This window comes from Pholis gunnellus (genome assembly GCF_910591455.1).
Source record: "Pholis gunnellus genome assembly, chromosome: 16".
Classification (NCBI taxonomy): Eukaryota; Metazoa; Chordata; class Actinopteri; order Perciformes; family Pholidae; genus Pholis; species Pholis gunnellus.
Window position 1 is genome coordinate 10,057,516 of NC_136543.1, and position 11,736 is coordinate 10,069,251.

General features: G+C 46.0%; 1 protein-coding gene across 1 annotated transcript in view; it reads left to right on the plus strand.

Moving 5' to 3' along the window:
* Window positions 1-11,736, plus strand: part of jarid2b (jumonji and AT-rich interaction domain containing 2b) — an 82,326-nt gene that overhangs the window by 68,015 nt on the left and 2,575 nt on the right. The window contains exons 7-17 of the mRNA XM_079175993.1: window positions 1,243-2,689; window positions 3,780-4,363; window positions 7,431-7,523; window positions 8,115-8,233; window positions 8,421-8,491; window positions 8,696-8,810; window positions 9,019-9,124; window positions 9,252-9,434; window positions 10,228-10,358; window positions 10,745-10,931; window positions 11,408-11,515. Of these exons, the coding sequence (XP_079032119.1) occupies window positions 1,243-2,689; window positions 3,780-4,363; window positions 7,431-7,523; window positions 8,115-8,233; window positions 8,421-8,491; window positions 8,696-8,810; window positions 9,019-9,124; window positions 9,252-9,434; window positions 10,228-10,358; window positions 10,745-10,931; window positions 11,408-11,515 (3,144 nt within the window). The remainder of the gene's footprint in view (window positions 1-1,242; window positions 2,690-3,779; window positions 4,364-7,430; window positions 7,524-8,114; window positions 8,234-8,420; window positions 8,492-8,695; window positions 8,811-9,018; window positions 9,125-9,251; window positions 9,435-10,227; window positions 10,359-10,744; window positions 10,932-11,407; window positions 11,516-11,736) is intronic.

The following is an 11,736-nucleotide window of genomic DNA, read 5'->3' on the forward strand; positions in this document are numbered from 1 at the left end:
CTGTAGCAATCTCTCTCTCTCTCTCTCTCTCTCTCTCTCTCTCTCTCTCTCTCGCACACACATTGGAGCGAAAGGAATGAGAAACTCCTGGCAGCACTGAAAGTGGGCCATGAAAACAACATGGACGAGGAGGGAGAGGAAGAGAGAGAAGAGGATGTTCTTAGAGATGCATAGTGGGGAATGTAGTGATGGAGCTAGACAGAGTCCTGTACAGAATTTAATTCTACACAATGGATTCTTACATGTGCTGATCCAGCTGTAAAGCTCTTTGCACTGAGGGAGAGGGTGACCGTGTTTCTCCCCACAGCTGTAGCCACGGAACCAGACACCACTGTACCAAACCACTGATCTACAGCTGGAGGCCTCAAAGGCTTCACACGCATTCATGTACACACACAGTCTCTCTCTCTGTCTCTGCGCAAAAATTTAATTATAGCGTTTAAGGAAACCGTTAGCAAATAAAAGGCTGTTTTTATGTGCCCGGACGGGATTATATTTCGGCCCAATGACCCCACCTCCGACCTCATACTGTCCAGCCATCTGCTAGCAGAAACCATGGAGCCATCCCTTCTCTCCCTCTCATGCCATTTCTCTTTTATCTACCCGTTCTAAACTGTTGTTTATCTCGGGATGTGGTGGTTTTTGGTTTTGGTTTGCTCATATCCTATCCTAAATCTCTGCCTTTTGTGTTTGACAGCAGTTTTGAGCTGCAGTTTACAAAAGTGTACTGAAAGTATAGTAATCAAGACAGTTGATCGGTTGTCAAATGAATAGTGTAGGCTTCCACAAATATGTTTGGCCCCTTCATTGTGGAGCGTGGGCGCACCCACGCCCGTGTGTGTGTGTGTGTGTGTGTGTGTGTGTGTGTGTGTGTGTGTGTGTGTGTGTGTGTGTGTGTGTGTGTGTGTGTGTGTGTGTGTGTGTGTGTGTGTGTGTGTGTGTGTGTGTGTGTTGTGCTTTCTGATTACAGAATTGTATCTGCGTGTGGGTACGTTTTGGGAAATGTGTTACTATCTTTAATGCAATGCTGTTTTTAACTTTTTATGTTTTCAACATTCAGAGATCTCATCAAACAGGATTCTTTTGGAGATATACCCCCCTCCCCCCCTTTCCCTTCCAGCGAAGATTCCTGTTTTCCAGAATATTTCAATCATTTCATATCCATGATTGATCCAAAGCATTGTGATAAGGTTCTTTATCTTATTCATCTAACTTATCTATCTCTATCCCGCTTTCTCGCAGGTCTCTAAAGTGAACGGGCTGACGCGGGCGGGCTCGGCACAAGCTGTCGGTGGTGCCAAGAAGAGCCGCGACTTCCGACTGCCGTCCAAAACTGTGAAGAAGTACACAGCCACCGTGTCCAAGGGCCACGTCACCTACACCAAAGCCAAACAGAGAGAACTGGGCAAGAAAACCAAACTCAGCAGCAGCAACAAACACAGCAGCGCCGCCTCGGCACCGTCGTCGGCGAACAATCACAATCAGCACAGCCAGCCAGCAGCCAGCAATGGGCTGGCTAACTCAGGAAAAGCAGCGGCACCAGCCCACCACAGCAATGCAAAAACCCGCAAACAGGTGCTACTATCCAATGGGCTTAACAATGTGGCTGCCGTCGCCCGCCTCAATGGCAGGCTAAATGGGCAGCGGTACAACACCCTGGCCAAGGAGGACGGGCAGAGACAGTGCCAGCAAGGGGAGTGCCCGGGTCGAGAGGGACTGCGTAACTCCAAGCGGCGTCTGGAGGTGGTCCTCAGTTCTGTGGGGACAGGGGTTGTTGAGCAAAAAGCCAAAACCACTGGCATTGAGGCCAAGAAGGCCAAGCTTCAACCCGCACCTCTGGAGACGCGCAGCAGCAGCAAGAAGGCGGCCAATCAAGAGAAAGCCGCCTCACAAACCACCACTCCAGTTTCCAACGGACATGAATCAGACACACCCCCTTCTCCCAAACAAACTCCACCCGTTACCCCACTTCCACCTCCTACTCCTCCTCCTCAACAAACCCCGCCTTCTAATACACCAGCAGCCAATGCGGAGCCGGTGAACCAGCGACCCAAGCGGGCGTCAGCCGGCAAGCTGATGTTGATTCGACAAGCACAGCAGCAGCAGAGCAGGTCTCACGGTCGGAACTCCTCCTCTTCCTCACCCTCATCAGGCCCGAATCACCCACAGAACCCCAGTCGTGCCAACACTACCTCAGACCCCCAACAAACCTCTGTGTGTTCCTCCAACACCTCCTCTCTGCTGACTTCCACCAACAACCCCGGGCAGCTCAAACCAGCGGCGTTTCGGCTGGCTGACCGAGACAAGGAGTGGGAGCGCGAGAAAGAGTCGGCGCGCCAGAAGGAGCGCGAGCAAGAGAAGGAGTGGGAGCGCCAGCGGAGCAAGCCAGACGGGTGGCCGGCTCTGGGCGAAGCCCCCGTCTTCCGGCCGGTGCCGCGGGAGTTCCAGGACCCCCTGGTGTACTTGGATGCGGTGAGGGAGCAGGCCGAGGTGGCTGGCATGTGCCGCGTGGGCCCGCCACCAGACTGGCGGCCAGAGTGCAAGCTGAGCGAGGAGATGCGTTTTGTTACACAGGTGCAGAGGGTCCACATGCTGGGCCGGCGCTGGGGCCCCAACGTGCAGCGGCTAGCCTGCATTCGCAAGCACCTCAAATCTCAGGGCATTACCATGGATGAGCCACCTGTCATTGGTAAGTGAGCCATACAGGGGGGGGGGGGGACACATACGTATATGTGAATGGTACACAAGATAATTTAATCTACAAAACTCCTTCCTGAGTTGATTGAATTAACTAAGCAATAAGCCGCAGGTTTCTTCCTGCAGGCTGCCACAGAGGATCAGAGTGTATTAAACCCAGACCAACCCCATCCCAAACTGAGGCCTCCTCTCAGCCCGGTCTACACTTGTGTTGAATGTAGACGATGCACTTTTTAAACTGTGTTTTGTCACATCTGCCAGGACAATACAAGCCGGTGAGCAGGCGTCACAAAGGTCGCCGTTTCCGTTGGTGTCATTTCACCTGATTATATCTTCCCGTTTATAGATGACAGTAACAATGTGGAACAACTTGGCGAGGGGCCTGACTGGGCCATAAAAACAATATTTACCCCAGATTGTCTGGTCACCTTCCATTTCTCACAATGACATCAGCATTTTATGAGCCTTTAATTAAACAGCCCAGCTAAGATGGAATCCGTATAAGTGAGTTTTCCGTTCCCGATGCATACGTGGTTGTTGAATTGCATTAGCTTTGCACTGGTTCAAGTTGGGCATGTGCTATGCCGTGTTTGTTGCTTTTATATACAGCTGTATTCATTTTAGCCCGTTTTGGTATGCGGCCGTTAGCCAGAGAGACCTGGCAGCCTGTGAGCCACAGAGGAGTGGCTTCAGCCAAGCCGGGACACGCTGGTTCCAAATGACTTCCTTCACTGCGCCCAGCAGATCAGTTTTACATTAACAGAATTTGTGTCTCTGTTTGGCACAATGACGGTTCAGATCATTTTGAAAGGTGACGGATCAATTGGCACTTTAAAATGAAATGAACTGGGATGGAGGGAAAGACATGTTTTGCCAAAGGAGCAGATGCTCAAAAATGGCAGTCGTCCTAATTTGATTTAATTTCTTCTTTTACACATAGCTTTGTTCGGTGGCGATTGTTTCCCCTTTGACACGTTTGTAATGTTACCATGAGACACATGGAGTCCTCCATCAACCTTCACAATTTGTATGACTAACCGCTGTAAGCTCACTCTTCATTTTTCTCTTCTGCTCCACGCCAGGTGGCTGTGAAGTGGACCTGTCACGTTTTTTCCAGCTCATCAACGACATGGGCGGCATGCAGCAGGTGATGGACCTGAAGAAGTGGACCAAGCTAGCCGACCTTCTGCGCATCCCTAAGTCGGCGCAGGACCGGCTGGCCAAGCTGCAGGAGGCGTATCTCCAGTACATCCTCTCCTATGACTCGCTCAGCGCCGAGGAGCGCCTGAGACTGCAGGCCGAAGTGCTGCAGGAGAAAAAGAATCTGGAGTCGCGCCGGGGCCCTCTGGAGGGTCTCTCGGACTCCTCGGCACCTAGCGCACTGGTGCTGCCGCGCTACGAGCCCAAGAACGGGCTGGTAGGTGGAATAGTGGGAGGGGCGACGGGGAACCACCGCACCAATGGAGTGTATCATCATCTGAAGGTGCTAGAGGCTCAGGTCAAAGCGGGCCGACGCCGGCTCTTCGCTCAGGAAAAACAAGGCAAAGAGGACAGGCAGCATGGAGAGGAGCAGCAGCAGCAGCAGCCGCCGCTGCCGCCGCCGCCGCAGCAGCAGCAGGAGGAAGACAGGGGCGTTCTCAGTGACCAGCACAAATGTATTAACAAGGTGAGGATGAAGGGAACGTTTGCTGTTTACGTTACATATTTGAAACGTAACAAGGCAAGAAGCACATCTTTTCTGTTTTTCTTTTCTGTTTTGGGATCTTAAAGGAACACTTCATCCACAAAACGGCGATTCGTATATTAATTCACCCCACTCGTGTTACCTTGAATCCTTGAAGAATACTGTCTTTTTCTCACATGCCTCCACGGAGAACAGAGTATCCAAAAACTGAGGATTGAAGTAGCTGGGGGACGTATTTAATAACCGCAAAACTCTATCAAAACATCCATTAACAAATTCACACACAACCAGTGTAATCCAACTCTCATTCATACAGTCGTATATTTACTACTTCCAAAACACGTGCATCGTGCAGTGAGCATACGATTGGATAAGTGAGAATTGGATGTTACTGCACAAGTTCAACAGGTGTTGTAATGTAGCTTTGCTGTCGTTAAACACGGCACCCTTACTTAAATTCATAAAGACTTTTCTCTTTTACTTGATTGTTCGTTCATCGTGGAGGCATGCAAACAAAAAGTTTTCTTCAAGAATTCATCGTAACAATGGTAATGGTCATTTTGTGGGTGAAATATTCCTATAAACTGCTGTTAACAACCTGTTAACTCTTACTGACAGTGTTACTATTCCAGGGTCATTTCAGCGTTTGCTGTGAAGTTTACAGCCATCATTGCATCAGCAGAAGCATTAACATACAGAAACATCTGTGGATGCCATCTCCTCATTGGCCGGCCCGCCCCCTAATCATATGGTTGCCCTTGTTTTCATCTTTGTCTACTCATCACAAAGACACCTAAAAAAAAAATCTCCATCTAACTTTATTTAAATTAGATAGCAGATGTAAAGATATGTGATGTTATTGACTTTGTTTATTAGTATGTTGGCGTCCATTATAGGTTTTGTTTTGGTCCTTTTTAATCTAACTAGATTAGATGATGATGGCATGCATTAACTACAATCATAAACAAGATGAACATTGTCTTGGTTTTATGTTAAATTCCAGACCTTTTTATAGCTTGTTGTCGGTACCTGAACAGTCTTCAAAGGCCTCATTATTGCTCAGCCAGATGTCTGCATCTCACAACTATCTGAATCACGACTACACCTGAGGTGCAAACGTCCTACACTTTCCGTATTATCACCACTTAAATTTGAGCATTTTGATATCCCTGTGCCCGTTCTAAAGTACCAACATATGCCCTTTATCTTTAGAGAAGGAGCTACGCTGTGCTATAAATAGTTAAAATACACTATATGACTGGGTTTCATAGATTGTGGTTTATAAAAGCAAACATTAGCCGTTTGCACATTTGTTTGCGTGCAGAAGTATGTGTAAATGTGTCGTGTAGCTGCATTGTTAAGACCGGGTTTTTGTTGTGAGAGCGATGGACGGTACCGTGCACCTCTTATGGTTTTGCTTAATATTTCTGTGCAGCTGTGTGTGTGTGTGTGTGTGTGTGTGTGTGTGGGTAAGGTGGTCAGTAGTCTTGCTTGTGTGTATGCACATCAGATGTATTCCCACCTCCCCTGCCTGCTGGCAGCTGTGTTGATTCTGGCTGGCTGAAATGTAGGTCAGAGAGACGCCAGCTCTTCCCCTCACCCCCCTGTCCCGCCCCCTTCAAACCCCGCCTTCTCCAGCTCCTTTAATCCCCCCCCCCATGGCTTCTCTCCTTCAGCCCATGCCCTTGCTCTTAGCTATTTACCCAAATCTCCTCTGTCTTTCTCTATCATGCCCAGTCCTCTCACCGATCCCTCTGCCAAGCCCCTGAACCCCAAACACACACACACACACACACACATCAGTGCAAAGGCTAGCAGTTCTTTATGTATGTGTAGAAATCCACATGTGCAAACACATACGCCACACTTGTTTATTCGCAAAAAACTGTGCACGTATTATTGATGCAATGTGTATTTGCAAAGAGCTTGTGAGCACATTTTTTTGTCATGCCAAGGCATCTTGAAGCACTAATTATTTCTGTAAATCAAGATACTTCTCACACTGCGCAACACTCCACCCAACTCAAATGTGGAGCCCATTTCCTGTGGTAACTAAATCCCTCTATATGACCTCTGAAAAACTTGAGTTATCTTCAACAGACTCGACCAAGTACAGTCTATAGACTTGTGACTTGTAGATGCACTGTTTAATGTGGTGACATGTGAACGGCTGTCACCATCCTGACAGGACAGTCTAAATAGGACCCATCACTTTTCTCCACAGCTCACATTTGTATGCATTTTTCTTGGAGTGGCCCCCAAAAGGAGGTTATATTTCACCTTTCTATCAAGAGAACAAAGTGCATGTCAAGGGTATAATTAACTCCCAATTACACAAGGAGAGGCTTGGATAAGTGCTGCTTCTGACTCGCCGAAAGAAAGTGTTGCGTACTGGGTCACTACTGTGCTGTATTTAACTGCATTATTAAACAACCCTGCAGCTTTTGTAATAATAGAAATTATAATAAGGTCAGTTCGTTTAAAAAAAAAAAAAAAAAAAATCTGGATAGCTAAGAAGAAAGAAGAAAAGACAAATTGTCACTGTGAGGATGAGGGAATCCACGAGGTCATCTTTCAGCAGGGTCCGTACCTCTGAAAGCCCCGAGCCGGCAGATTTATGTTAACCTTCAAAGCATCTCTGGAGCAGGAATGTCCATGGGAGAGTGGGTCAAAACCATGGGAAACGTAGCTGTGGCTCCACAGAGGTGGAGCCGTATGGAGACACATATAGTGCATACACATGTGCAGTTCGTACATCTGTCTGTGCATGTACATTATTTAACCATAATGCTTTCCTTCTGCTTTTTGTTTTGACTCGTTCACACGTGTGGTGGGAAACGGCGAAACTTGTCGTTCATTCATGTCCAGCAATATTTTCTTTGCTCATAATCTACTCATGCTCTTCTCTTGGTTTACATTCCCAATACTTATTTTAGCATGACAGAAGACGATAAATATGCGGAGCGCAGTCTGGAGTTTTGTTTTTCTCTTCCCCTCAGATTCCTGTAGTACGCTGTGACTCCTAATGTTGAATGCCTCTTTGTTGCAGGGCAAATCGGTGTCTTTGACTAACTTCTTCAGGATAGCCCGGAACACCATGACCATGTGCTTTAACAAGGAACCAGGGGCTGCTGATGTTGAGGTTAGCATGCTAACATCTTGTACTGAATGTAAACCTGCATTGTCTACATAGACGATCCACAGGACTCACAATGTTCTACAAGTAAATGGTTCCAATAAAGACTGCTGACGGTGAGTTCTGTGGATTATCTACATGGCTAGAATGTGTCTGATCTGACGTCTACACTGTCTTTTTTATGACTCTTTTAAGGACTACTGTAGTATGACATTTTTATGATATGCTATGACTTTTTCAGACTTTTCATGCCACGCTATAATATGACTTTTACGAGTTTTAATGCGGTTGTGGTCGAATTTATTAGAATTTGTTGGTCAAAGGTCACTACGACCTCACAAAACTTGTTTTTGGCCACAACTCAAGAATTCATATGCTAATTATGCTAATTTCACAAAAATATCTAATATGATACAATTATGAAATGATGACATTTTGGACAGACATGGATGTAAACGGCAACATGTCTGGTTGGTGGATGCATAGAGATGCTAGGTGGTAAATGGTTTCATTGCATACTATTTTTCATAATGAAACTTAGTTTTTATTCATGTGAACCTCATTAAAAATTTTATTATTCTGTTTTTGTTCCTGCAGGAAGAGTACTGGAGGATTGTGGAGCAGAGAGACAGCCATGTGGCAGTGCATTGTGGGAAGGTGGACACTAGCACACATGGCAGTGGATTCCCCACAGGAAAGTCAGAGCCATTTTCAAAGTAAGTAGCCCCATTACACCACACTCACTTTAAAGCTCGCACAGAATATTCTGCCTGTGTTGCCAGACTGTAGTCCTGACCTGTTAACCGATCTTGGAAGGTGAACACTGTCTGCTTCATCTTGTTTAGCCATCTCGTCTCTTCTTTATCCCTGGAAAATGACCATTTCCTCTCATCTTTTCCTCAGACATGGATGGAACCTCACTGTCCTTCCCAATAACTCTGGATCCATTCTGAGGCATCTAGGTGCTGTGTCTGGTAAGGAATTGTAAAAGCATTCCTCTACAGCATTAACGCTCAATAGCAAACTCAAACAAACCCTAATTATCTATCAGGCATTTTGCTCTATAAATGCATTTTTTCTGGAGCAGTTCACAATGCCATTGTGTCTGTGTAATTTGCAGCTAGTAATAATAACCTATGCTCTTGTTTCTTTCTCTTTAAACCCTTCTGTCTCCCTAGGGGTGACCATTCCCTGGCTTAACATTGGCATGGTCTTTTCTACCTCATGCTGGTCTCGAGACCAAAATCGCCTTCCATTTATTGATTACTTACACACTGGTGCTGATTGCATTTGGTAAGTATTCACCAGGCTCTTTTCCTCATCATCACTGATATAGAGTACACATGATAACACCAAGGTAAAGAAACCATGAGGAGAAGTAACAGTACAACTGTGGACAATTCTTTGCAATTGGAGTGAATTCGACTGATTGTTCATGTGAGGGAACCTTTAGTATGAATCTGTCCATGTGTGTTGATGTCTTTGTGTGTCCCTCCCACAGGTATTCTGTCCCTGCTGAGGAGAAGGCTAAGCTGGACAAGGTGGTCCATACACTGCTTCAGGCCAATGGCACCCCAGGACTAGAAATGTTGGAGAAGAACATCATGGTCAGTGTTTTCTGAACTTTCTGAAGCCACTTTGTTACCAAAAAAATATACAGTCTCAGAAATGTAACGCTATTCTTCCCCCCCCCCCCCCACACACACACACACACACACATTTCTGGTCCTCCAGATCTCTCCAGAGGTGCTGTGCCGCGAAGGCATCAAGGTTTATCGTACGGTCCAGCGGAGCGGCCAGTTTGTGGTCTGCTACCCCGGTGCCTTCGTCTCTAAAGTGTGCTGTGGCTACAGCGTGTCAGAGACGGTGCACTTTGCCACGCCGCACTGGATGAACCTGGGTTACCAGGCCGCAAAGGTCAGCATATGAATCTGGGAGGGCAGATCAGTACAAGAGCTGTGTTCAAATAATAATGCCACATTATGTAGATGTGGAAAACAAAATGTGCCTTTTTTTTCCCCCCACAAGATCAAAAGCCTGTGTATTCAAGATTTTACACAATTTATTTGGTTTATTTTGCTTTATAATGCCTCACAACACTGCCCCCCCTGTGGCAGTTAACACTCTGATTTATGTAGAGTTGACGTAATTCGCAATTGAACTTAGACTCTAGAGCCTGATTCTCTGAATAGCCAGTGTGTTGAACTTGCAGCTGTAAGTCTCCCGTGGGGTGTATTTAGATTTTTTTTTATGTGATCATGAGCAAGCCGTTGGACCATTGGACCTCACTATTGCAGTAATAGAGGAAAATAAAATGTTCCTTACTGTCATTGTGGGCATTATGGTGAAGGAAGTACATATACCGTTGGCATTACGATCAAATTTGTCGCCACAGCAAACATTGCTCTCGAGGGTAATACAACATTCATGCGATGGGCTGTATTGTGGTGCTCTGCCTGCAACCTTTTCTTTCCCAGACATTATTAGCATTGTTGGATCATATCTGTCATCTTGCTTTACTCTTACTAGTTAAACTATCTGTATTTGAAAGTGTGTAAACCTCTGGGGGGGGGGAGGGAAATAAAACTGGTCGGATAAATGACCAGAGTTTTTATTTTGAGACATAAAGAAATGACACAATAAAACACATCAAAACCAGTATTTTTAAAGAGAATCATAATTTGTAATGTGTTTCCGATTCTGCGTGCAGGACCTGAAATGCCGTCGTATAGCCAAACCCTTTTCCATGGAGAAGCTACTGTACCAGATCGCTGCAGCCGAATCCAAGAGGGACAATGGCCTTCTCCTCACCACCATCTCCGCTCTACTCAAAGACCTCAGGTAGGATGCAGCAATGGTCCTAAGTGGGGCGCATACTCGCATTTAGCACATTTATACGCAAATACTATTACTATTCTAAACTGTGTATCTGTACGTGAAAGCTGTCATATCCAAGTCCTTTAAACTGATCGCTTGATGAAGCGATCAGATGCTGCATTAGGGTATATTCATGCTGTATTTTCTATTCCTTTTTGTGTGTTATTTGATTTTAATAACTGCTATCTACTGCAAACGCCTTTTTATTAGAAGATGTCCCACTCCTCGTATTTTCCCAGAACAATAAAACACATCCAGCCTAATGCAACATGATAAGAGTTTGAGCACAGCTTTTGGACGATGGCTTTTTTTCTGGCTCTAGCTTAACGAGTATCTTTCTTGTCCAATAGGAACATAGAGATGCGCCAACGACAGGAACTGTACAAGGCAGGTTTGCTCTCCTCTGCCCGCTACGGCACCCATGACGGCAGCCTGGGCCCCGGGGAGGGACGCAAGAAGCCCCGTGGGAAATGGCCGGCACTCGAGTCCTCAGAGAGACGCTGTCAGATCTGTCAGCATCTCTGCTACCTGTCCATGGTGAGAGCAGAGGCCACACGCGTTTCACAAACTGTGGTTGGGAGACACGGGGACTCGTTTTCTAAAATGCTTTTGCGCCAGTAGTCTTGATATGCTTTGGCATTTTGAAGCACGTTTTTATTAAAGTTATCCTGTAATCATCAATAATGCAAGAGTTTTTCAGTTTGTAGGCATTATTCTGCATTATACCCTGCAAAAACATAGAGCTTATATACTGTACTTACTAATACCTGCCATACATAAAAACATCCCTACTTCTTTGCACACTGGCAAGACTTCTTTTTCTTTGGCTTTTTATGGCCCAATATTTTAAAGTATCATCAAATTGAATGCCACGATATTGTAATAAATGCAACTTGTGCAAAATAGTGTAGGAGTGGAAGACATTTAAATGATCTATCTCTGCAATAAGAGACGTCTGAATTGAGTGTGTGGTTCCTACAGTAAAGTCTCTCCTTCGGTTTGCGTCTGTGCAGGTGGTTCAGGAGACCGACAACGTGGTCTTCTGTCTGGAGTGTGCCCTGCGTTATGTGGAGAAGCACAAGTCCTGCAGAGGCCTTAAGATGATGTACCGATACGATGAGGTGAGCTGCCCCCCCCCCCCCCCCCCCGTTTGTTTCCGCTGTGGTTCAGTTCGCTCTCCGTCCAGATGGGGGAGACATCAGCTAGGGTTTGCACTGCCTCAGGAAGTAGCTTATATAGCAGTGTTTTAACAGTGTTCATGATGTCATTCCTACTCTGTATGACTGGGTTATAGAGGAAGGAATTATGTTAGAGAAGGTCATTTATAAATAAGAAAAATGTT